The sequence below is a fragment of the Bos javanicus genome, chromosome 3 (assembly GCF_032452875.1).
Source record: "Bos javanicus breed banteng chromosome 3, ARS-OSU_banteng_1.0, whole genome shotgun sequence".
NCBI classification, from domain to species: Eukaryota; Metazoa; Chordata; class Mammalia; order Artiodactyla; family Bovidae; genus Bos; species Bos javanicus.
The window spans coordinates 113721758-113748231 of NC_083870.1; the positions used below are offsets into that span (position 1 = coordinate 113721758).

A 26474-nucleotide genomic window follows, 5' to 3' on the forward strand; every position below is an offset into this window, starting at 1 on the left:
GATCTTTGTCTGCAAAGTAATGTCTCAGCTTTTTAATATGCTGTCTAGGTCTGTCATAGCTTTTCTTCCAAGGAGCAAGAATCTTTTAATTTCATGGCTGCAGTCACCATCTGTAGTGATTTTGGAGCCCAAGAAAATAAAATCTGTCACTGTGTCCATTGTTTCCCCATCTACTTGCTGTGAAGTGATGGGACCGGATGCCATGATCTTCATTTTCTAAATGTTCAGTTTTAAGGCAGCCTTTTCACTTTCTTCTTGCAGCTTCATCAAGAGGCTCTTTAGTTCCTCTTTGCTTTCTGCCATACGGGTGGTGTCATCTGCATATCTGAATTTATTGATATTTTTGAGATACACACACACACATATCTCCTACTAGTTCTATTTCTCTACAGATTCTTAGAGCCGTGACTCTAGCCTTCCAGCTTCACTCTGCCATCTCCCATCTCACCAGATGATCACTGAACACCCCCAGTGACCCTGATTCCCTTTAGCCCCACTCCCACCCCTAGGAGTTTGGGGTGAGCTCCTGTGCTACTAACAAGTGAAGTTGCTTGATGTGTTCTAGCGATCAGGATTAGAATCCCTGGCTACTGGGCTCCCCCAGGGATGCAGCATAATGAACAGGAAAGAGCATTTTTATCCTGGCTCCACTCTTTACCAGCTTAGACTCCTTGAGCAAATTAATGAGTCCCTCTGAGCCTCAGTTTCCTCATTTATAAAAGCTAGGTAATAATAACAACAGACCTTACCTTACAGGGTGGTTGGGATAATTAAATAAGACTCTAGATGTTACACATCTAGTACAGTACCTGCCATGTGTGATCAATGAATTGTAACCATTATTATTACTATAACTATTATTTCTGTAATTAAGAGAAGCTGCCACTGGATGGGGAGCATCTGGCCCATGGCCTCAATTAATAGACAATGATTCCCTCCATATGCAGTGATGATAAACTTTTCCTATCTTATTTCTATGTCACATTGTAATGCAATTAAAAATTGACACATATTTTCCCCCTAAAGCCTGTGAACAACTTGGGGGTCATACTGAGCCTTCCTGTGTATGCCCTGATGACTTACACATAGTTGGAACTCATGAATGTTTGTGAAATATAATCCTTAGAATCATTTATTTGCACACTCACACATATACACACTTCCATGCATATGCATTTGCTTCCCAAGTGGCCCTCGTGGTGAAGAATCTGCCTGCCAATGCAGAAGACATAGGTTTGATCTTTGGGTCAGAAAGATCTTCTGGAGTAGGAAATGGCACCGCACTCCAGTATTCTTGCCTGGGAAATTCTATGGGCAGAGGAGCCCGGTGGGCTACAATCCATGGGGCCACAATCAATCAGACATAACTGAGCGACTGAATACACGCACACATGTGCACACACATGCACACGCCTGGAGTGAGGGGCTGGAAAGTGACGGATGCATTTCCAGCAATAAGTCAAGTGACATGTGTTAGGCCTGCTATGTGCCAAGCACTGCCCTGGTGAAGGTAATAAGGGCCCAAGGAAGTGAATCTTGAAAAATAAGCTCAGGTAATTGGAAGATCTGGGGCTCCCCATCCTCCCAAGTAGTGGGAATGGGAGAAGCGACAGTGCAGAATTCTGGGCCTGTGCTATCGTCCCCTCACAGCCTAGCACCGCACAGACCTGAGCCATCAGCCCCAGTGTGCCAGCCCAGTGTGCCAACTCACATTGGTCATCCCACTGACAGAAGACGTTATGATCCTCACGGTGTCCATGGTGACCTTGTGGACCATCTTCTCCTCCAGGTCCCTCTGGTAAAAGTTGTCCCTGCGGTTGGTCTGGAAGACAGAACCAAGGAGTGCCTGCTTGTGGGCCGGCAGGGGCTTGCCATGGTCTCAGCTGTGGTTTCCTCTCCCGCAAGAGGCTTGACTCCCAGACACTGAGTCTCCCAGATGCCCAGAGCTGTGCACATGTTTCACTATTTTCTAGACCCCTGGCAGCTTGCTGTGTGTGTCTGTGCGTATGTACACGCATGCAGGTTCCTCGAGCAGTGCTCTTTCCTCAGTGCAGTGGAAACCATTTCCAAAGCCCAGCTGCTCCGTCACTCACCAGTTTGTAGGTGGACAAGGTCAGCTGCACAGACACGTACTTCAGGCCCCAACCTTTGATCCTGTCCTGGAAGCCGGACAGGGCCAGCTGCCCAATGATACGGAGAATGGCCATCCTCACCTGAGAGGACAGAGCACAGACGTGCTTGGCGCTAGAGGTTCCGCCTCCTGCACCCAACCCCGTGACATGAGACAGCTAGGATCTGAGGGTGCGGTGGTCTGGAAGGGGTTTCCGGGGCTACCTGGCTGCTGCCCATTCTGTCCACCACCTCATCCAGGTGACTCCGCCTGCCTCATCCAGGGGACCCCGCTCAGCAGCAACCCTACCCAGGAGCCTCATCTAAGCCCCTGAGACATGAGCACAGTGCTTTCTCTGTAGAGTTGCTCCATCCTCAGGAAGCCCTAGTGAGAACCACCTGATTCTTCTCCTGGGCTCCCCAGGGCTCATACATGGGGATGACACAGAACAAGCCTATTCCCTCTACTCCTGCCATCCTCTAGGTATTGAAGACGGCTGTGCCTCAGGCTCTAGACCGAGTGCCCCTGTTCCCTCCCTGGTTTGTGCAAACCCTCACTGTCCTGAACTGCACCCCCAGGACATGAGGGGTCAGCCGCAGGGGCCATGTCCAGAAGCCAAGCTATTCTCCAGGGGGCCGAGGCTGCAGTGGCCAAGATGGTGGGTTTTTTTTTTAACCTTTATTTGCAGAGTTGCTTTTCTCAAATGTGGTAATGACCTTACAAAACACCTAGCTAGCCAAGCAGCTTGGGCTGACGCTGGGTGTGTTTGGCCTCTCCTCTGCCCAGGGTGGTGTCGGAGCCCCTTTACAGGAAAACTCCAGGTTCTTGATGACAGGGAGGGTCTTGGAGGAAGGGCCACAGCTTCGAGGAGACTTTCTTCTCTAGCCCCACTCAGGACTGGCTGGGAAGCTAGGTTTTCGATCAAAGGGTCTTCCTTGAGAAGGCAGCCCCACTTCCACACACAGAGCTGGAGGGGAGGGGTGGGCAAGCAGGCTGCAGCTGATGAAGAAGGCGCCCTGACTTCCCTCCACTTGCCCCGCAGAGGCCCAGCACACACTCCCTTTCTGGGTCTCTCCACCCTGTTACCTTGGACCGGGTGTCGGAGAGTGTGTTCTTGACCACCCGGACGGCCAGGTAGATGGTTCTGATGTTCATTTTGGGCTCTGAAAGAGAGAAACCCAACTGGAGGTCCACTGGCCTCAGGGCTGGGCTCTGAGGAGATACCCAGAAGTGGTGAGGCCTCACCTGCCACCTTCCATGGGAGACAAGGGTCCGGGGACTCATCCATGCCATGCCTCCTGAGAGCCTCTGACTCCCTACAAGCTCAGGGCGGCTACCCTCAGAAGCCACCCGGTGCTCTCAGTGCCCGCCCTGCAGCCCAGGGGCCGTCGTCTTCATGCCTCACTCCCTTGGCCTTTGCATCGCGTGGGTTTCTTTGGAAACTAGTGGACTCTCCTTGAGGTCAGGGTCTCCTCCTAAGAGCTCGGTGGTTCCCTTAGTGGGACACACAGGGCCAGACACACAGCGGACACACGGAGACCATGGCGCCCAGCTGCGGAGGCCGGGGCTCTGGGGCCAGGCTGCTACGCTCAGTCTCTGGCCCCACCGCATCCCAGCTGTGTGACCTCGGGGACTTACTCAGCCCCTCTGAGCCTCAGCTTCCTTCCTTGTAAAAGGTAGACCCTGAGAGCACGTCCCTCACCAAATCTCTGTGAGCAGTGACACAAGTTAAAACACACAGGGCCTGGTGTGCAAGAGTGCTCTGTGTGTGCTGGAGGGAAGGCTGATGGGGAAGATCAGGGAGGTGAGAAAGAGCCTGGAGAAGGCTCTTGAGAGGTTGGCCTGGACAGAACCACAGTCAGGCACTCAGGGTGTTGTTACACTCAAGTCTAGGTGTTACTAGACATCACTGCAGGAGGAGGAATAAGAGGAAAGGAGGTCGGGGTGGAAGATGGCGGGAATTCAGGCACCAAGGGACGATGTTACACTTAAGAGTTTTTCATCTCTAAAATGGAAACCTTTTTTTCTGATTATAAAAAAAGTCTGTGTTCACTGAGAAATTAAAATAAAAGACAACCAGTCTTCACAGTTTAGGTGTATCCTTCTAAACTCGTTTATGCATAAATGAGCACCTAGATTTCTTTCACATGACCGAGGTCATGGAGGTGGAGGTGATGGAATTCCAGTTGAGCTATTTCAAATCCTGGAAGATGATGTTTTGAAAGTGCTGCACTCAATATGCCAGCAAATTTGGAAAACTCAGCAGTGGCCACAGGACTGGAAAAGGTCAGTTTTCATTCCAATCCCAAAGAAAAGCAATGCCAAAGAATGCTCAAACTACCACACAATTGCACTCATCTCACACGCTAGTAAAGTAATTCTCAAAATTCTCCAAGCCAGGCTTCAGCAATACGTGAACAGTGAACTTTCAGATATTCAAGCTGGTTTTAGAAAAGGCAGAGGAACCAGAGATCAAATTGCCAACATCCGATGGGTCATCGAAAAAGCAAAAGAGTTCCAGAAAAATATCTATTTCTGCTTTATTGACTATGCCAAAGCCTTTGACTGTGTGGATCACAATAAACTGTGGAAAATTCTTCAAGAGATGGGCATACCAGACCATCTGACCTGCCTCTTGAGAAACCTGTATGCAGGTCAGGAAGCAATAGTTATAATTTGACATGGAACAACAGACTGGTTCCAAATAGGAAAAGGAGTAAGTTAATGCTATATATTGTCACCCTGCTTATTTAACTTATATGCAGAGTACATCATGAGAAACACTGGGCTGGAAGAAGCACAAGCTGGAATCAAGATTGTCGGGAGAAATATCAATAACCTCAGATATGCAGATGACACCACCCTTATGGCAGAAAGTGAAGAAGAACTGAAGAGCCTCTTGATGAAAGTCAAAGAGGAGAGTGAAAAAGTTGGCTTAAAGCTCAACATTCAGAAAACAAGATAATGGCATCCGGTCCCAACACTTTATGGGAAATAGATGGGGAAACACTGGAAACAGTGGTTGACTTTATTTTTGGGGGCTCCAAAATCACTGCAAATGGTGACTGCAGCCATGAAATTAAAAAACGCTTACTCCTTGGAAGGGAAGTTATGACCAACCTAGACAGCATATTCAAAAGCAGAGACATTACTTTGTCAACAAAGGTTCGTCTAGTCAAGGCTACGGTTTTTCCAGTGGTCATGTATGGATGTGAGAGTTGGACTGTGAAGAAAGCTGAGCGCCAAAGAATTGATGCTTTTGAACTGTGGTGATGGAGAAGACTCTCGAGAGTCCCTTGGACTGCAAGGAGATCCAACCAGTCCATTCTAAAGGAGATCAGTCCTGGGTGTTCATTGGAAGGACTGACGTTGAAGCTGAAACTCCAATACTTTGGCCACCTGATTCGAAGAGCAGACTCACCTGAAAAGACTCTGATGCTGGGAGGGATTGGGGGCAGAAGAAGGGGATGACAGAGGATGAGATGGTTGGATGGCATCACCAACTCAACGGACATGAGTTTGGGTAACTTCCAGGAGTTGGTAATGGACAGGGAGGCCTGGCATGCTGCAGTTCATGGGGTCACAAAGAGTTGGACATGACTGAGTGACTGAACGGAACTGAACTGAACCGAGGTCATGCTATATATAACTGTCCCACACTGTACTGCTATACTTAATATACAAAGAGCGGCTTTTCCATGAAAAAGATGGTATAATATTCCATATGTGGCTATGCATGCCTGTATGTGAAGTTGCGTCAGTCATTTCCAACTCTCTGCGACCCAGTGGACTGTAGCCCTCGAGGCTTATCTGTCCATGGGGATTCTCCAGGCAAGAATAGTGGAGTGGGTTGCCACGCCCTCCTCCAGGAACCTTCCCAGCCCAGGGACTGAACTTGCATCTCTTCCGTCTCCTGCATTGGCAGGCAGGTTCTTTACCACTAGTGCTACCTGGGAAGCCCACATAAGGCTATACTATCGCTAAGTCCACAAATTTCTTGTAGAAAAACCTGTAGATTGTTTTTAATGTTTTGCTTCTATGCACAATGTTATAAGGAACATCTTTATCCAATTGCCTTCGGGCAATTAATTTCTTCAGGCAGCTGATAAAATGCTGGATTTTGAGCCCGTGTTTTGGGCCCTATCCAAGTGAGCATCCAGAATCGTTTATCAGTTTACACCCCTGACAAGGAAGTATCGGTGGCTTGTTTCTTGTATTCTAGACCAGGGACTAGCAAAGTCTAGCCCTAAGTTTAATTCCAGCCCAAAGTCTGTGTTTGTAGACACAGCTTTATTGGAACACAGCCATGCTCTGAAGTTATAACTGCTTCTGCTCTACAATGGCCAATTTGCATAATTGTCACAGACTGTGTGGTCTGCAAAGCTGAAAATATTTTTGCTATCTGCCCTTCTGCAGAAAAATGGGTAGGCCAACTCTAGTCATTATCATCTCTGCCTATCAGATAGGTAAAAAGGAGTCTCACTATGGCACACCAGTATTGGGGCCTGGAGAATTCCAAGGACTGTACAGTTCAAGGGGTCACAAAGACTCAGACACGACTGAGCAAGTTTCACTTTCACTGTTGCTTAAATTTTCATTTCTGTAAGAGATGGGTTTACTGTCAGGAGAAGGTCTTTCACATACAGTTGCTCAGTTTGTGTACTGCACAAGGATATGCAGCTGAAAGGCTGAACTGAAGCCAACCATGCATTTCTCAGGGCTTTCAAGGTGGCGCTAGTGGAAAAAAACTCGCCTGCCAATGCAGGAGACATTAGAGATGTGGATTTGATCCCTGGGTCAGGAAGATTCCTTGGAGGAGGAAATGGCAACCCACTCCAGTATTCTTGCCTGGAGTATCCCATGGACAGAGGAGCCTGGCGGGCTACAGTCCGTAGCCTGGCAAACAATGGGACAGGACTAAAGCAACTGAGCACAGCACGTGTGGTTCTCAAATCACGCAAAAACAAATGCTGCCAGCAGAGGGCACCTTATTCAAATTCAAGCGGATGCTCTGAGCCGGTGCTCTTGGGAACCGTGATTCCCTGTGGATAGCAAGGCCAGGTTTAGGGTTTGGGCTTAGGGATTCGGAAACAGGGTTTCAGACTAAGTTTTGACTCTGGGTCAATGGGGCTTTAGGGCTACATCTATACTGTGTATCTAGGCTTTATCTGCAGCCTTTCATTTAGCTTTGGGAGTTATACTAGGATTTGGGCAAACAGTTTGAAATTCAGGCTCAGGTAGAAGCTGGGGTTCAGGGTTGAAAGAGAGGGGCGAGGGTGTGGAGGGTGGGACACAGGCCGGTGTAGGTTCAAGGATAGGAAACATGAAGCTACGGAGAGCCCTGACTCCGTGGCCCACCCAGCAGGGTCTGTAAGAGAGGAAATGATCCAGGGACTTCCCTGGAAGTCCAGTGCTTAAGACTCTGTGCTTTCAACGCAGGGGGTAAGGGTTCGATTCCCGGGCAGGGCACTAAGATCCTACATGCCGCCGCAGGGTGCGGCCAAAAGTTTAAGAAAAAAAAAAAAAAAGGCCAGATATGAGTGACACCTGCCACCCTAGCTCCTGCCCGGTCTTCCTGCGGCGTGAGTGCTCACCATCTGCGCTCACCACTGCCCTGATCAGGGCCAGGGTCCCCACGCGGACGGCCTCCTTGCTCATCTCCATCTGGCTGAGGAAGAACTTCATCAGCTCCTTGGGGTAGGAGCGGGCTGCAGGGGGTTGGGGGGAAGGACGTCTTTAGTCGTGCCCCGAGTCAAGAGCAGCAGCACTACAAGGCAGCCCCGGGACCCGGCGCTCAGAGGGGGCCGGCACTCCCGAGGGCTCCCGGGGGCCCGGGGACGCCTCACCAAGGGCTATGAAGCAGTGCACGATCTCCGTCAGGTTCTGGCTGCTGTACTGCTGCTGAGCGGGGGCCCTGGAGCACACCTAGGGCGGGGCGGGCAGGGGATGGAGAGGTAAGCCCCGCAGAGGGGCACACGAGCAGGAGCCCCACCTGTGCCTCGCCCCCGGCAGGAGGCAGGAGGGCTTTGGCATCAGGACGTGGGCCCCACCGCCACCCTGCCACCCGGAGCCCTGGTCGGCACACCACCCGCCCCCAGCCCGCCTCCCCTGACCCGCCCCCAGCCCGCCTCCCCTGACCCGCCCCCAGCGCGCCTCCCCTGACCCGCCCCAGCCCGCCTCCCCTGACCCGCCCCCAGAGCGCCTCCCCTGACCGCCCCCAGCCCGCCTCCCCTGACCCGACCCCAGCGCAGCCCCAGCCCGCCTCCCCTGACCGCCCCCAGCCCGCCTCCCGCCCCAGCCCGCCTCCCCTGACCCGCCCCCAGAGCGCCTCCCCTGACCGCCCCCAGCCCGCCTCCCCTGACCCGACCCCAGCGCGCCTCCCCTGACCCGCCCCAGCCCGCCTCCCCTGACCCGCCCCCAGCCCGCCTCCCCTGACCCGCCCCCAGCGCGCCTCCCCTGACCCGCCCCCAGCGCGCCTCCCCTGACCCGCCCCAGCCCGCCTCCCCTGACCCGCCCCAGCGCGCCTCCCCTACCGCCACCCTGCCACCCGGAGCCCTGGTCGGCACACCACCCGCCCCCAGCGCCTCCCCTGACCCGCCCCAGCCCGCCTCCCCTGACCCGCCCCGAGTCCGCCTCCCCTGACCCGCCCCCAGCCCGCCTCCCCTGACCGCCCCCAGCCCGCCTCCCCTGACCCGCCCCAGCCCGCCTCCCCTGACCCGCCCCAGCCCGCCTCCCCTGACCGCCCCCAGTCCTCCTCCTCTGACCCGCCCCGGAGAAGGCCCCGCCCCGCGCGGCCCTGGGGCTCACCTGGACGTGGAGCTCCGTGAAGATGGTGTGGAGCTGCATCTGCGGGACGGGGCTGTTGGTGATGACGGACATCTCCAGGATCTGCCTCAAGACCTGTCGCGGGCGGGAAACGGTGGCAGGTGACCTTCGACCGACTCAGGTCACTCGCCAGACCTTTGCTCCTTGACTTTCTCCCTCCTCTGAAGGTATCAGTATCCCCTGGGAGTTGGGCAGAGAGGCCACCTCTCAAGCTCCGCCCAGACCCCTGAGTCCGACTGTTTCCCTCCGCCTCTGAGGATTGCGGTGGACACTTCAGCTCGGCAGGGCTGCTCTAGGCCACTGAGCGTGGGCGTTCAAGGCCTTCTTTCCCTCTCTTTTCTAGTCACCGGGAGGTGCATTCCAACTTTTAGACAGAAGATCTGCTGGTGGCTCCCCAAATCTGGCACGTTCATTTCTGTTCCCAGCTTTTCACGAGGCGAACGGTCTCGCCTCATCTGTGAATGAGTGACCCCCTTCACAATATACACCAGCCCAGGTCACAACTCAGCTCAGAATCTTGCAAAAACTCCATCTCACACACGTTCAAGGCTGGTAAGAGGTTGAATGGTGTTCCCCCCGAGAATCCATGTCCACCCAGAACCTCAGAATGTGAGGTCACTTGGAAATAGGGTCTTTGCAGACATAATTAGTTAAGGCTTTCAAGATGAGATCACCCTGACAACACCTTAGATCCAAGCACCGCTGTCCTTATGAGAAGAGGAGAAGACACACAGAGAGAGACACAGAGATGGCCATGTGACGACGGAGGACACTGGAGTGATGCAGTGCGTGGGCCACCAGAAGCTGGAAGGGCAAGATTCTCCCCTAGAGCCTGCAGAAGGAGTACAGGCTGCCAACACCTTGATTTCAGAGTGCCGGCCTCCAGGACCATGACAGAACACATTTCTGTTGTTTTAAGCCACCTGCCTCCTGGTTCTTTGTTACAACAGCCTTAGGAAACCGATATGAAAGTTGTGACCTCACTGTGGGTCCCAGAACCCTTTGAGGTATCATCCTTTCTGCCTGGCTTCCCTGGTGGCTCAGAGAGTAAAGAATCTGCCTGCAACATGAGAGACCTGGCTTCGATTTCTGGTCCGGGAAGATCCCCTTGAGAAGGAACAGGCAACCCACTCCAGTATTCTTGCCTGGGAAGTCCCATGGACAGAGAATCCTGGTCGGATACAGTCCACAGGGTTGCAAAGAGTCAGATGTGACTGAGTGACTAACATACGTGGAACAGCAGCATCCTTTTCTCGGAAATCGGACAAGTGCCAGGTCCCGTGGCTCCATCTCCCACCCGGACGACACCCCATGGGACACTCAGGAGCCCTAAATACCCCGAGCCCCCAGCCCAGGCCCCTCACCTGCGTGATGAAGAGCGCCTCCAGGCTGCCCTGGTACTCCGCCAGCAGCAGGGGGATGTAGTCGTACACCTGCTCCCGCAGGTCATCATTGGGCAGGAGGAGGCTCAGCATGGGCTTCAGGGACTTGATGACCCCCAGCTTCACCTAGCACAGGAGCCGGGTCTCTAGACCCCTCAGCCAGGACCCCCTGTGACATCAGCCCCAGCCTCAAATCAAGGACAGGTGACAGAGGGGACCTTGGAGTAGAATCCAGGCCTCCCCCAGGCCCCGCAAGTGCGAAGCCTGTCCCCCAAGTCCTAATCTGTCACTCAGGTAGCCTTGGACAGGTATTCAACCTCTCTGTGTCTGCGTTTCCTCATTTGTAAAACAGTCCTGTGGCCCAGAGTTGGTGTGGAAGTGGCTCCTACAAGTGAACCGCTTGGAGAGGGCCCGGCACACGTGTAACAGGGACCCTGGTCCAGCAACTCCAGGGACCTTTATCAAGACACCTCCAGGGCCCCCATCACTCTGCCATTAATCAGGTCTCCACCTCCTTGGACCCCATGGTGTCTCAACTCCGCCAGCTGCACAGGCTGGAGAGCGATGACCCGAGGACCACGGGCTCCCACCCCCACCCAGCAGGGCCTGTCTCACCTCCGGGTTGTTGTTCCGCAGCCACACCGTCACGAAGTAGCGATACATGGGGAACAGCTTCACCGCAAACTGGTCCTCAGTCATCACGGGGTACACGCTGTCCTCCAGGTGCCTCAGGTAAAACTGCACCGTCTCGCAGAAGGTCTCCATGGCTGCCGGGGGACATGCAGTGAGCCCCAGGGGGCAGGACGCAGAACAAAGCCTTCCAGGGCTGCCTCCTCAGGAGGAGCCCTCACACTTCCATAACCAGCAGGTTACTGAGACGGTCAAAGATGCTGCTTGAAAAATCTCCTGCGTCCCTGTCTGTCTGCCTTTCCAACCCCCCTCCCAGCTCCCTGTTTTGTCCTGCACGAAGCCCCTCCTTGACTGATGGTGAGAGACTCCCCTGAGGGGTGGAGCACACAGGTGTGACTGGGCCCCCAGCCCTGAGGTTCATGTGGCAAGGTCAAGGGTGAGACCTGGAAGAAGACTTTTCACTCAGATCCTGGGGACTCCAAAGCAAAGAGTGGTAAACGCGTTTTGTCCTACTTTTCTCAGGTACTGGGGATTGCGGCTCACAAAACCATGACATAATTAAAACCTGGGGCAAGGTGATCAGATATACATGGCCCAGGTCAAGCCCAAGCTGGGACCATTTCCCTGGTCTCCCTCTCCTGCGATTCCCACTGCCCTTTCGTCTCTACCTGTCTACCACTGCCTTCCTTCCGCACCCTGATCGGGGCAGACCTGCAGGCCCAGGTGGGACACTTACCACCACAGATCACCTGGCGCATCTTGGCTTCATTGGCAAGCCTCAGCATGGTGAACATGGTGGCCAGGGTGATGCCCATGTATGGCATGAACTCAAACACTGCAAGGTGTGGGCAGAGGTCTCAGGGAGTTGGAGGAGAAGCGTCAGCAGAAAGGACACCACCACCACCCACACTTCCAGTGAGTGCCCAGAACAAGGCCAGGGAGCCCCTTTGCATGGGCTGGGCCATAGGAGATGGTAGGAGTCAGGCGAGGTAAGAAGTGTGAGCTGGGAGCAGGTGAAGGGGAGGGGAGATGGGGGGAGGGGAGATGGGGGGAGGAGAGAAGGAGGGAAGAGGAAAATGGGGAGGAAAAGGGAGGTGAGGGAGGGGAGATGGGGGAGGGGCGGGGATAGGTGATGGGGGAAGGGGAGGGGCGGAGGAAAAGAAGGAAGAGCCCTGCTCTTCCTGGGGCCCCAGGGAACAGAGAGGAGGCAGGGCGTGGGCCTCCCAAGCCGCCACTCCTTTGTTGTCTCCTAAACATATCAATAATCTCAGATATGCCGATGACACCACCCTTATGGCAGAGAGTGAAGAGGAACTAAAAAGCCTCTTGATGAAAGTGAAAGAGGAGAGTGAAAAAGTTGGCTTAAAGCTCAACATTCAGAAAACTAAGATCATGGCATCTGGTCCCATCACTTCATGGGAAATAGATGGGGAAACACTGGACACAGTGTCAGACTATTTTTTGGGGCTCCAAAATCACTGCAGATGGTGACTGCAGCCATGAAATTAAAAGACGCTTACTCCTTTGAAGGAAAGTTATGACCAACCCAGATAGCATATTGAAAAGCAGAGTCATAACTTTGCCAACAAAGGTTCGTCTAGTTAAGGCTATGGTTTTTCCTGTGGTCATGTATGGATGTGAGAGTTGGACTCTGAAGAAAGCTCAGTGCCTAAGAATTGATGCTTTTGAAGTGTGGTGTTGGAGAAGACTCTTGAGAGTCCCTTGGACTGCAAGGAGACCCAACCAGTCCATTGTGAAGGAGATCAGCCCTGGGATTTCTTTGGAAGGAATGATGCTAAAGCTGAAACTCCAGTACTTTGGCCACTTCATGAGAAGAGTTGACTCATTGGAAAAGTCTCTGATGCTGGGAGGGATTGGAGGCAGGAGGAGAAGGGGACCACAGAGGATGAGATGGCTGGATGGCATTACTGACTCGATGGACGTGAGTCTGAGTGAACTCCGGGAGTTGGTGATGGACAGGGAGGCCTGGCGTGCTGCGATTCATGGGGTCACAAAGAGTCGGACACGACTGAGCGACTGAACTGAACTGAACTGAAACAGTTTTCATTTCAATCCCAAAGAAAGGCAATGCCAAAGAATGCTCAAACTACCACCAATTGCATTCATCTCACACACTAGTAAAGTAGTGCTCAAAATTCTCCAAGCCAGGCTTCAGCAATATGTGAACTGGGAACTTCCAGATGTTCAAGCTGGTTTTAGAAAAGGCAGAGGAACCAGAGATCAAATTGCCAACATCTGCTGGATCATCGAAAAAGCTAGATAGTTCCAGAAAAACATCTATTTCTGCTGTATTGACTATGCCAAAGCCTTTGACTATGTGGATCACAATAAACTGTGGAAAATTCTGAAAGAAATGGGAATACCAGACCACCTGACCTGCCTCTTGAGAAACCTATATGCAAGTCAGGAAACAACAGTTAGAACTGGACATGGAATGACAGATTGGTTCCAAATAGGAAAAGGAGTACATCAAGGCTGTATATTGTCACCCTGCTTATTTAATTTATATGCAGAGTACATCATGAGAAACGCTGGCCTGGAAGAAGCACAAGCTGGAATCAAGATTGCTGGGAGAAATATCAATAACCTCAGATATGCAGATGACACCACCCTTATGGCAGAAAGTGAAGGGGAACTAAAAAGCCTCTTGATGAAAGTAAAAGAGGAGAGTGAAAAAGTTGGCTTAAAGCTCAACATTCAGAAAATGGAGATCATGGCATCCCGTCCCATCACTTCATGGGAAACAGATGGGGAAACAGTGGGAACAGTGTCAGACTTTATTTTTGGGGGCTCCAAAATCACTGCAGATGGTGATTGCAGCCATGAAATTAAAAGACGCTTACTCCTTGGAAGGAAAGTTATGACCAACCTAGACAGCATATTCAAAAGCAGAGACATTACTTTGCCAACAAAGCTCCGTCTAGTCAAGGCTATGGTTTTTCTAGTGGTCATGTATGGATGTGAGAGTTGGACTGTGAAGAAAGCTGAGCACCGAAGAATCAATGTTTTTGAATTGTGGTGTTGGAGAAGACTCTTGAGAGTCCCTTGGACTGCAAGGAGATCCAACCAGTCCATTCTGAAGGAGATCAGCCCTGGGATTTCTTTGTAAGGAATGATGCTAAAGCTGAAACTCCAGTACTTTGGCCACCTCATGCGAAGAGTTGACTCATTGGAAAAGACTGATGCTGGGAGGGATTGGGGGCAGGAGGAGAAGGGGACGACAGAGGATGAGATGGCTGGATGGCATCACTGACTCGATGAACATGAGTTTGGGTGAACTCTGGGAGATGGCGATGGACAGGGAGGCTTGGTGTGCTGTGATTCATGGGGTCGAAAAGAGTTGGACACGACTGAGTGACTGAACTGAACTGAAACATTCTAGAATGATGACCCAGACACTGAGTGAGATGGCGGTTAGGAGGAGGACAGCCGCGTGCCCTCTCCCATTGTGACACTCCGTTTTCTCGTGTACTGGTTCCCAGTGCCTCACTCATCCGCAGCCCACTGCCCCACAAGGCCTGCGTGGAGCGGATGCTCAGTACGTGTGCGCAGACTGAAAAGGGAAAAGGGGAGGGAGCAAGGGAGAGAACGGGGCCAGAGGTGGGGGGCGAGGAAAGAGAGGTGTGCGAGAGAAGGGCCGGCAGGAGAAAAGACACAGGATGGGAGGCACGGGGAGGGGATCTCAGCAGCTGAGAGGGAGGGAGAGACACCAGAACTGAAACGGAGGAACGCCAGAGGAAGGCAAGAAGAGGGAGAAATGGGAGGGGGTGGGGGCAGGGACCAGGGCAGAGGCACAGGGGTGGCCAGACGGGCAGATGCCGGGGCCCAGTCCCCACGAGCCCTACCATTGCCGTTGGCCAGCTTGGCCAGGGTGACGATGACAAATTCTTCCGTGAGGTTGAGGGGTTTGAGATGGTGCTGCAGCTCGTACATGACCAAGCTGAAGTGGTTTCGGGACAGGGCCACCAGAGTGTCGCTGGCCACCTCTGCCCTCATGTAGCCCTCCATCTGCAGGGCATGGGAGAACACGTGGCTTCACCAGCATTCCTGCCCCTCACCTACTCCAGCCCTGCTGGGGTCCCATGGGCCCCCTCAGCCTACTGTTGTTCCCGTGAGATAACCGGACAAGGGCCTCCCATGCCTCGCCCACCAGAGCCCAGCCCCCTGGGGTGGCGGCCAGGCGGGCGGGGGCAGGACATCCACTACCTCCAACATGTCCCTCATCTCCTTGGAGGCGATGGTGACCAGCCTCTGGACACAGCGCTCCTCCAGCTCTCCCTCCTGCTGGATGATCTCCTGGAGGATGTTGTAGATGTTGACTTTGCGCTGAGTGGAAATCTGGGGAACAAGTGTGGCGGGTGGGGAGGTCCAGGACCAGGCAGTGGGGCCTGGGAGCCCACAGATCCACTGCGGTCTCCCTCCTGCTGGCCCTCCCCCTAATACCTAGGAGACTGTGATTTATAATAAGACGTGTGTTTGGTCTTCACCCAAGCACAGAAGCCTGAAATCCTTGGAATTTCCTAAGCAATGAGAGTGACAAAGATGTCTTTTTTTGTTGTATTATTGAGATGATTTTTGGTCCACACCTAAGGATGGGGAGGGTTTCCCTGGTGGCTCAACTGGTAAAGAATCCGCCTGCCATGTGGGAGACCTGGGCTCGATCCCTGGGCTGGCTGGGAGGATCCCCTGGAGAAGTGAATGGCTACCCACTTCGGTATTCTGGCCAGGAGAATTCCGTGGACTGTAGTCCACAGGGTTGGAAAGAGGCGGACAAGACTGAGCGACTTTCCCTTTCACTTGAAGGCTGGGGAATGGTTGGCAGGAGAACCCATCATCTGACTAGAGCACTAGCACTTTCAGTCCCAACCACTCGGACCCCCCAGGAGGAGAGTGGGGCTGGAAGTTGAATCAATTGCCAATGGCTAGTGATTTGATCAACCATGCCTAGATAGTGAAGCCTCCATAAAAATCCAAAATGACAGGGTTCAGAGAGCTTTAGACTGGTGAACACACGGAGATTTAGAGGGGATGGGAGGCCCAGAGAGGACATGGAAACTTCACGCCCTTTCCCATACCCTTACCCTATGCATCTCTTCCATCTATCTGGTCCTGAGTTATAAGAAATTGGTAAGTAAAAGATTTCTCTGGATTTTGTGAGCCCCTCTAGCAAATTCATTAAACTCGAGGAGGGGGTCATGGGAACCTCCAGTCTATAGCCAACTGGCCAAACTCACCACTGGTATCTGAAGCACGGGCCAGGCTGGGGTGGTCTTCTGGGTGCATGCGTGCATGCTGAGTCACTTCAGTTGTGTCCAACTTTTTGTGACCCTATAGACTATATATAGCCCGCCAGGCTCCTCTGTCCATGGGATTCTCCAGGCAAGAATACTGGAGTGGGTTGCCATGCCCTCCTCCAGGGGATCTTCCCAACCCAGGGATTGAACCTATGTCTCTTATGTCTCCTGCATTGGTGGGCAGGTTCTTTACCACTAATGCTACCTTAATGGGACTGAGCCCTTAACCCATGGAATCTGACACTATCTCCAGGCAGACATTGTCAGAATTGAGTAAAACTGTAGGACCCCCACCCCTAGCTGGTGTCAGCAGATTGGCTTGAGGCGGGGAATCCATACATTGAAATTGGATGCCGTATGATTAACACTCCAGCTGGTCGATGAACCCATGATCCTCAAACCGCCCCAGCTCTGCCCCCACCTCCAGCCTGTCTCACACCCCTCTCCCCTCCCCCATCAGACTCATCCAACTGGCCCTGCCCCCATGGCCTGCATCTGTCCTCGCTACTCAGCAAGACAGGGGTCAAACGGTCAGCATACAGGGTCCTCCACAGACTTGGCACTGACCCTCTTGCAAAGTTCAAGACAACATGCTCTATTTTGCTTCCTACATAGCTCTGGTCACCATTTTAAGTGACCCGAATGAGGATGGGATTTGACAAATAGGTTTTGCAACCTGATCACTCCTGGAGAGTCAGATTTGACAATGACTCTCATTCAACCAGGGATGGTACACCACCAAGAAAGAAAGGTGGATGCTTCTCTCCATGGAGCCTCATTTGGGAAGCACTGGACCACTATCACTTCAGTTGCTCAGTCGTGTCCGACTCTTTGCGACCCCATGAATCGCAGCACGCCAGGCCTCCCTGTCCATCACCAACTGCTGGAGTTCACTCAGACTCACGTCCATTGAGTCAGTGATGCCATCCAGCCATCTCATCCTCTGTCGTCCCCTTCTCCTCCTGCTCCCAATCCCTCCCAGCATCAGAGTCTTTTCCAATGAGTCAACTCTTCACATGAGGTGGCCAAAGTACTGGAGTTTCAGCTTTAGCATCATTTCTTCCAAAGAAATCCCAGGGCTGATCTCTTTCAGAATGGACTGGTTGGATCTCCTTGCAGTCCAAGGGACTCTCAAGAGTCTTCTCCAACACCACAGTTCAAAAGCATCAATTCTTTGGTGCTCAGCCTTCTTCACAGTCCAACTCTCACATCCATACATGATCACTGGAAAAACCATAGCCTTGACTAGATGGACCTTTGTTGACAAAGTAATGTCTCTGCTTTTGAATATGCTATCTAGGTTAGTCATAACTTTTCTTCCAAGGAGTAAGCGTCTTTTAATTTCATGGCTGCAGTCACCATCTGCAGATTTTGGAGCCCAGAAAAATAAAGTCTGACACTGTTTCCACTGTTTCCCCATCTATTTCCCATGAAGTGATGGGACCAGATGCCATGATCTTCATTTTCTGAATGTTGAGCTTTAAGCCAACTTTTTCACTCTCCTCTTTCACTTTCATCAAGAGGCTTTTTAGTTCCCCTTCACTTTCTGCCATAAGGGTGGTGTCATCTGCATATCTGAGGTTATTGATATTTCTCCCAGCAATCTTGATTCCAGCTTGTGTTTCGTCCAGCCCAGCGTTTCTCATGATGTACTCTGCATATAAATTAAATAAGCAGGGTGACAATATACAGCCTTGATGTACTCCTTTTCCTATTTAGAACCAGTCTGTTGTTCCATGTCCAGTTCTAACTGTTGCTTCCTGATCTGCATACAGGTTTCTCAAGAGGCAAGGCAGGTGGTCTGGTATTCCCATCTCTTTCAGAATTTTCCACAGTTTATTGTGATCCACACAGTCAAAGGCTTTGGCATAGTCAATAAAGCAACACCTGCTCTAATCACCCTGGGGCCAGGGACCAGACCACTCAGGGAGTCCCAACACCCTGGAGCTGACTAGCTAATCTAGGGCTTCTCCCCTAGAGAAGCCACACCTGCACACATTTCCCCCATGGTCCCTCTGCCTCCTGCCCAAGCTGGTGCTTTCCTGTGGGACTGCATGGCATGGCACACCCCTGTCTCTGGGGATCTGTGCGTAACAGACTAGTTTTTCAAGATGATCCTCTCCTGAGCTGTTGGGCTCACTATGAAAGTGAAAGTTGCTAAGTCCTGTCTGACTCTTCGTGACCCTGTGGACTCTAGCCTGCCAGCCTCCTCTGTCGATGGAATTCTCCAGGCCAGGATACTGGAGTTGGTAGCCGTTCCCGTTTCCAGGGGATCTGTGATCCAGGAATTGAACCGGGGTCTCCTATGCCTGAGTAATAATAAAACCTAGATTTTAAAATCTGTTTTGCAAATCTCTTTCCTATGCTCCTGGACCCTGGCACGCCTTCCTCACGGCTGCCACGTGTCTTTCTGTAAAATAAGCTTGCTATGGAGAATTCCTAGGGACTTCCCTGGCTGTCCAGTGATTAAGACTCCGAGCTTCTGATGGAAGGATCCAGGTTCAATCTTTGGATGGGGAACTAAGCTCCCATGTGCTGCTCAGAGTGGCCAAAAAAAAAAAAAAAAAAAAACACACCAGGAGGAGGAGGAAGGAACTCCTAAAAGGAATGCCCTGGTGGCCTAGTGGTTAGGACTTAGCACTTTCACTACACAGGCCCAGGTTCAGTCCCCGGTCAGGGAAACTTCCTGCATGACAGTGACGTGACAGGGCTGAAATACACACACACACACACACACACACACACACACGAACTCCTATAAGGAACAACTCCTTTGCTACCCACCCTCAAAAGCTCAAGGATAGTCTAAAATCCAGCAACTCTCTAAGTGTGCTCTGCAGACCAGTAGACACATCACTTGGGAACTTGCTAAAAATGCTAAGTCTTGGGTTCCACTCCATACATCCACTGAATCAGAAGCTCTCACGATGGGCCCCAGAAATCTGAGTTGTACCAAGCACTCAGAGGATGCTGATGCTCTGGTCCTGTTGTACAAGCCCCAGTGTGATCTTGGGCACATTCCCCATTACTCCTATCAACACCCTCTGCCCCACGAAACAACCTCCCACTGGCAAGCACCCTGCTGCCCTGCGTCTGCTGTGTCTCTGCTCCCCCACACCTACCTGCTTCACTGCTACTCAATATCTTTGTCACTTGGCTCACCTGCTCTAAGATGACGACTCCCAAACCCACCGAATCAGAATACAGAGGAGCTTTGAAAAGTTGTGAGCACCCCAGGGCCCAGTTGGTCCTCAGGGGCCCCAGCACCTAGCCCTGCCCTGACAACAGTCAGTAAATGTGTGCTGAGCAGTGGATGGATGTGCAAGCAGGTGGCCAAGCTCAGAAAAGCACCTGGGGGAGGAGGCCCTACCTCTGGCACCTGCAGGCAGCGGATAAGAGCATTCATCACCACGGAAGGCTCGGTGGTGGCCTTCTCCGTGATAATCACCGAGGCCAGCCTCTTCCTCATGTCAAAACCTGCCCCTTCGGTGTCCGTTTTGGTCGACTCGCTCTCCATGATGTTGAGGAGGTTTGTGACTTGCTGGAAGGTACCTGAGACAAAGGTGGTCGACGTGATGGCAAGATGACTGTTACAGGGGTGTCCCTGGTGTCCCAGTCTCCCTGACACCAGCCCAGCCCTAGCTCCCCCTGGGGCATGGGTGGGACCTTCCTGCCCACTGTATAGATGGGGACAACTGAGACCTTGGTTGGGGCTTACCCTCAAGGAGTTAGTAGAGAACATGAGGCAGAAGTGCAGGGAGAGGGTCGGTTTTCTTACCGCTGTCATCTGGTTCCAGAGGCCCCAAGTCCTCTGTTTCGTCTGATGGGTCCTCATGTGACTCTGTTGCTGCTTCTGCCATCTCTTCTTCAAGGTCTTTGGAAGTAAGATTGATAAAATACTTGGCATGTCACCCATTCTAGGACGACCCCCAGTGAGTCCCACCCTGCATAACCCCTTCCCTAGAGTGTGGGAGGAACCTGTAACTTGGTTGGACCCATATTCTAGTGATGGCTCAGTGGGTAAAGAATCTGACGGCAAGGCAAGAGATGCAGGAGCCCTGGTTCAGGAAGATCCCCTGGAGGGGGAAATGGCAACCACTCCAGTGTTCTTGCCTGAAAAATGCTATTGACAAGGGAGCCTAGTGGGCTACAGTTCAAAGGGTTGCAAAGAGTCGGACATGACTGAACATACACGTGTGCGTGTGCACACACGCGCACACACACACACACACACTATCCAATAGTATATGGCAAAGGTGAGGGGAACCTCCCGTGATGGTCTCACTCCCATGATTACATTATGTCTCACACAACTCCATCTTAGCAGACTGGAAATTCTCATGCTGTCTTTGAAAAGCAAACAGCAGTGATGTAAACTGCCTGCGTCACAGGGAGCCAAGGGCCTCAGTCCTACAACCAAAAGGAACTGGATTCTGGCAACAACCACATGGAAGATGACTGGGCTTCAGAAAGGTTGTAGCCCAGGTGACATCCTGAGTGCAGCCTGTGAGACCCCAGGTGAATGACCCCACTGAACCATGGACTCCTGACTAGAGAAACTGTGAGATAATAAACAGTGTCATTTTAAGCCATTACATTTAGGTGATTTGCCACGCAGTGACAGATCACCACCCCTGCTGAGGAAGGGCCTTTGCTCCCTCTCTTCTGGACACAGAAAACTAATGACTAGTGAGGAATCCCCCTGAGCTGCGCCCATTGCACCTCTCAAGGGGCTCCCTCCACACCAGCAGCTTCTGAATTGCTGACAAACCCCAACACAGATGTTAACACAGAGGATTAAAGCCTCCCCGATCCTTTTTCCTCCCATCCCAAGTTTCTCAAACTCCATCTCAGCATCTTTCACTATCCTGTGCTCCCTTCCTCTTGGGAGTCCTGTAAGGAGTAAGCCTGGGACCTATATACTGACCTTTCCTCCAACTTCTCTCCTGGACAGAACAAAAATACACCACAAAAAAAGGCTCTGTTCTCTGCCCGATACACATCAACGGTAATGTGGATTCGGCAGGATGGGTTGACAAAGGAGGAGCCCTTTGGGGTCCTCAGTCATGACTCAGTGGGGAGCAGCTCCCCTGGCAGGGTGGGGGGTGGGTTTCACTGGAACCATCACCGTTGGGTCCAAGAGCCTTGGAACTCTCAGATCCAACTGCCTCCCTGAGCTCTGTGAACCCACTCTTGGAGGAGTGCACAGGTCCCGGTGATTAAACACTCACATTACTTTGTTACTCAATATTTCTGTCACCCACATGTATAGTGAGGTATGGTGGCCTTTTGGGGGAAAGGAAAATTGGTGGGGTGGGTATTCACAGCCAAAACCCCTGAGGATATAGGCATAGGAGCCCAGGGTGGGGAGGTGTGGTCTGGGCAGTTGGAGGAGATGGGTGGACAAGAGGGGTCCTGAGAAGAAGAGTCCTCTTCTCCAAGGACTGGACAGCTTGCAGGATGGGACAGGGTGGTCCCACTGACAGAATAAGTAGAATATAAAGAATTTCAAAGACAAGTGAAAGGACCCTGAATCAAAAGTCAGGCTTGAAGAATGTCCTTGTCATTTTTAGCTGAGAGAGAGCCCTGATCAGCAGTTTGAGCAATACAATGATGAAGTTCTATCCATTACAGATCAAACCAGTCAATCCTAAAGGAAATCAACCCTGAATCTTCATTGGAAGGACTGATGCTGAAGCTGAAGCTCCAATACTTTGGCCACCTAATGTAAAGAGCTGACTCATTAGAAAAGACCCTGATGCTGGGAATGACTGAAGGCAAAAGGAGAAGGGGACAACAGAGGATGAGATGGTTGGATGGCATCACCGATTCAATGGACATGAGATTGGGTAAACTCCAGGAGTTGGTGATGGACAGGGAGGCCTGGCGTGCTGCGGTTCATGGGGCCACAAAGAGTCGGACACGACTGAGCGATTGAACTGAACTGTTGTTGCTGAAAATACCCTTCTATCCATGTGCATCTTTTTCTCCACTTGTTCTTTAATTTTGTCCACACCTTTGTTGGCTTGTTTTCTTCTTTGTGTTACACATAGAAGTTTCAAATATGTGGGTTTCTAATTGGAGCTGGGGTCATACTAGCTAGGATTTCTCCTGACCCCAGCCCTCTTTAATCCTTCCCTAGGTGGCTTTGGGCACACAAGCTGTTCACACCAGTTATGTTCCCAAAATCTTGGCTCCTGGTCAACAGATGCCAAATAGAAATACGGAAACAGAGTTTGGAAGAAATAGAAAAGAGTAAATTATTTTTTCCAGGCAAAAGGGAAACAGCAGGCTAGCACCTTGAGAGCTGTGCCCCTCCCTTGGGAATAGAAAGACGTTTTATATCTTCTAGAAGGTCATGCTTTTTTTTTTTCTTCCTCAGAGTTTCGCAGAGTTTCAGAATGGCCACAGCTGGTATCAGGCAACTTAGCCACTGGGTCTAGTGTCCCTAAAGTTATTGACCTGTGACCTTTCTGAAATACAGAATGCTACAAGAGAGTGTGGGCTTCCAAGATGGAGCAAGTGGTAAAGAACCTGCCTGCTAATGCAGGAGACATAAGAGATGCAGCTTTGATCCCTGGGTTGGGAAGATCCCCTGGAGAAGAAAATGGTAACCCACACCAGTATTCTTGCCTGGGGAATCCCATGGACAGAGGAGCCTGGCGGGCTACCGTTGGGTCACAAAGAGTCAGACCCGACTGAGCAACAACCACCGGTCTCTGTATTCACCACATGGAGAGCCATAGTTGCACCCAGCAGGCACACAGTCAGGGTCTTTGGGATCAGATTGCAATCATGTCACTTGAATAATCTTTGAAAGAAAAAGACAGAGGACAGTGGAAGGTAGAGCAAATGTGGGCTGTGAAAGAAGGGGCGTGTGATAAGTGCCTTCTGGGATCTGCTCCGTACTGGTTAGCAGGTCCACAGAAGGCACTGGGGAATGATGAGAGAATTTTGTGGGGGTGAGTGTGGGGCACTACGTGAGGATCCTTGTTTTCTGACCACCTGGATTCAGTGAAGGAGAAATGGACTGCTGCGGGTCATGGGCTCGCTGGTGCGCGAGGCAGAGGCTGGGGCAGTGTGGGCAGACACTGAGTGGGAATTTTAATTAAAAGCCTTGGGCCTTGCTTTGTTGACCTGTAATGCATTTGTTATTGTTTCAGTAGCTAAGTCGTGTCCAGATCTTTGAGACTCCATGGACTGCAGCCTGGCAGGCTCCTCTGTCCATGGGATTCTTCAAGCAAGAATACTGGAGTGGGTTGCCATTCGAGGGAGGGCTGGTTAAAGAGGATGTGCTGGATGCAAGGTTGGAGTGAGGCCAGTGGGCACAGCGGTCAAGGGCCCAGGACTAGCTGACCCCCTCGGCCATGTCAGGTGGGTGTGGCTTAGATGGCATTGGCAGAGATCCAGGCTGGGCAGTGGAGCCAGGCAGGGCTGAGGCAGTCAGTCAGCGGGTCGGAGTGTGGTTCTGGAGTAGCGAGGCTGAGACAACGCTGTTGTGGCAGTGGCGGGGGTTGGGGGGCTGACCATCTCATCACAAGGCTGTGCAATGCCCAGGATGGCTGATCCCAGCTCCCCCTTACTGCCCGCCCCAGGAATTTTGGGTGAGGCTCCTGTGCTACATCATGGACACGGACTACACGGAGGCCTTGATCCCCATCTGCGTCAGCCTCACCAACCTGGCCGAATGCCAGCTGCACGCCAAGGAAGAGGAGGCCAACGCAAGCAAGAGCAGGCTTCCCTCTCCAGGAAGCAGCCCGGAGCTCAGAGAGCCAGGCCTTGCCAAAGAGGCTGCCCTTGCCGAAATCTGAGGAGGTTAAAATCATACATTCTTCCTCGGGCAGCCCACTCCTCTCGTCCCCACCTCCCCCCAACCCTGGCCCAGACCTCAGCGCAAGGGTCCTGGCTCAGGCTTCCCCTAGGTGTGAGCTCTCTGGCCCCCAAGAGCCCGCTGGAAGGACTGTATATCCCATCCAAGTCCTCTGGAACCACCCCCACCAGGCCCTCCCACTCGCCCCTGATGATGCACTTGTTAGCACCAGACCCTCAAGAAAGGGACAACACCGACCTACTTACGGGGGACCCTGCCGTCCAAGGGGGCTGCTGTCATGGTCCTGGGGCTTTGAGGATGGATGTGGCTGGTGACAGGAGGTGACTGCGAGCCTCACAGGACCGAGCCATGGTGAAGGGCAGAGCCAGCTCTGAGCATCTGGCTAGACCACCCCCTGGTCTGCCTCCTGCCCCAACCCTGAGTCTGGGGCTGGCTCCCTCCCGGGTGCTGCCCCTCCCTGCAGCTTCTCAGCAGGCCTGCCCCTCCCTCGCCTGCTGGTCCAAATGCTGTGTTCCTGCTATTCCTGGGCTCACAGCTTCCCAAAGCCTGCAGAGGGAGGGGAGGGGAGTGGACGGGTGTCTAGTTACTGTTGGCTCAACAAGGCCGAGACTCACAGTAGGAGAGAAACATTCTCACAGTGGCCTGGTGTGTACTCCCAAGCAGGCACGTCCTGAAAAGAGTACAGTATATTAACGCATATATAAGGAATTTAGAAAGATGGTAACGATGACCCTATATGTGAGACAGCAAAAGAGATGCAGGTGTAAGAACAGACTTTTGGACTCGGTGGGAGAAGGCGAGGGTGGGATGATTTGAGAGAATAGCATTGAAACATGTATATTACCATATGTGAAATAGATTGCCAGTCCAGGTTCCATGCATGAGACAGGGTGCTCAGGGCCAGTGCATTGGGATGACCCTGAGGGATGGGATGGGGAGGGAGGTGGGAGGGAGGGTCAGGATGGGGAACACACATATACCCATGGCTGATTCATGTCAATGTATGGCAAAAACCACCACAATATTGTAAAGACTCCAATTAAAATAAATATTAATTAAAAAAAAAAAAACAGAGCATCTTCTCAGCCCCAGTCTGTAGCAAGCACCAGGCTCCTCCTTCCCAGGATGGCCAGTTGTAATGATGTTCTTTGTGGAAAATCCCCTCTCCTGACCCTCCTGCATTCTGGGGGGCGCTGGGATGCTGTTGGGGCAGCACTGTGCAGGGAGAAGCTCCCCCGGGGCACAGGAGCGGGGCAGCCTCAGTATCCTGTATCTTTCTCTCCCCAGTGGACCTGCCCGCGCCACAGAAGCTGCTGGCCCGTCTCCTGGTGAGTGGCTCACGGGGGCCGTGCACTGCCCTGCCCCCCGCTGTGTCCTGCGGTGCCCCTCCCATGAGCTCCTAATCCCCAGGGCCTCCAGGGGGAGCTTGGAGCTGGATGCTTGGCAGGACAGAGCTTTCCAGGCTCCCGTCGTCCCTCTGGGGAGATGCGGCAAGGGCAGCAGGCTCCCAGATTTCTCTGCTGGCCCTTTGAATGGCCCCAAGCATCCGCAGGACACTGTCAGCAGCCTGCCCTTCCCTGGGGGTCAGCTCTGCCCTGCACCCATGCATCTTCCTTCTTGTATTGACCCTGCTCCGAGGTCCATGGAACCCTGGGTGGGGAGGGAGCCTGCGTTCTCGCGTCTCCTTTCCTCCCTTCAGCATCCTCTGCAGGGATGCTCTGATCCTGGGAATCCTCGGAGCTCTGCTTGAAAGGCCCCATCCTGTCCAACTCTCCCTTTAAGGGCTCTGACAGCGAGACCCCAGGTTGGGGTGCACGAGGCCTGGGGCTGCCCAGCCCAGGAGAGGCCCCGCTGGAGTCTCGGTGTTCCCCAGGTACTGATGTCATCCCCCTACAAGGGGGAGGGCCGTGGGATCGCCATGCTCAACCTTCTGAAGACCCTGAGCCAGAGCATTGCCCCCTCCATGGCCGACATGTGGGAGCTGGAGATCCCGCTGCTGGTCAAGTACCTGGAAGGTGAGATGTCCAGGGTGCCTGTGCAAGCTACCCGCTAAGTGTACATACTGGGTATAGTCATGTGGCCTGAGCAAAGGAGCCTGCGGTGCTTGTGTGGGTCACTCCCCCGCCTTCAGGGTACCCACTGGGTGCTAGTCATGTGGCCTGAGCAAAGGAGCTCAGATGCGCATGTGATGTCTTCACACACACCCATAGTGTACATGCAATGTACTAACCACCTGGTCTGAGCAAAGGAGCGGGGTGTGTGAGCCACCCCCAAGCAGTGTACATGCCGTGTACAAGTCACGTGGCCTGAGCCAAGACCCCCAGGCTCCAGGTGGCCGGCACAGCCTACTCTGGTCCTTGGGAGCGTGGGGAGGGAAGTGC

The 26474-nt window shown here is 52.7% G+C and overlaps 1 protein-coding gene and 1 long non-coding RNA gene across 8 annotated transcripts in view; one reads left to right on the forward strand and one right to left on the reverse strand.

Moving 5' to 3' along the window:
• MROH2A (maestro heat like repeat family member 2A) overlaps positions 1 to 21383 on the reverse strand; it is a 55944-nt gene extending 34561 nt beyond the window's left edge. For 3 of the 7 annotated variants that reach the window (XM_061412673.1, XM_061412674.1, XM_061412669.1), the window contains exons 1-14: positions 21190 to 21382; positions 20041 to 20136; positions 19633 to 19814; positions 15175 to 15306; positions 14814 to 14976; positions 11684 to 11782; positions 10933 to 11084; positions 10300 to 10443; positions 8918 to 9010; positions 7957 to 8035; positions 7705 to 7818; positions 3197 to 3273; positions 2094 to 2213; positions 1712 to 1822 (exon numbers count right to left, since the gene is read on the reverse strand). In XM_061412673.1, coding sequence (XP_061268657.1) covers positions 1712 to 1822; positions 2094 to 2213; positions 3197 to 3273; positions 7705 to 7818; positions 7957 to 8035; positions 8918 to 9010; positions 10300 to 10443; positions 10933 to 11084; positions 11684 to 11782; positions 14814 to 14976; positions 15175 to 15306; positions 19633 to 19814; positions 20041 to 20136; positions 21190 to 21265 — 1638 coding nt within the window. In that variant the 5' untranslated portion in view covers positions 21266 to 21382. Of the gene's footprint in view, positions 1 to 1711; positions 1823 to 2093; positions 2214 to 3196; positions 3274 to 7704; positions 7819 to 7956; positions 8036 to 8917; positions 9011 to 10299; positions 10444 to 10932; positions 11085 to 11683; positions 11783 to 14813; positions 14977 to 15174; positions 15307 to 19632; positions 19815 to 20040; positions 20137 to 21189 lie in introns of all 7 variants that reach the window. The other 4 variants (XM_061412672.1, XM_061412671.1, XM_061412670.1 and 1 more) reach the window with 2 other exon arrangements.
• A 57-nt stretch (positions 21384 to 21440) lies between these two features.
• LOC133244914 (uncharacterized) lies at positions 21441 to 26403 on the forward strand. Its single transcript, XR_009735548.1, has 5 exons — positions 21441 to 21538; positions 21897 to 23636; positions 23858 to 24077; positions 25381 to 25421; positions 25967 to 26403. It is a non-coding gene; the product is annotated as an uncharacterized LOC133244914 (long non-coding RNA).
• The last annotated feature ends 71 nt before the right edge of the window (positions 26404 to 26474 follow it).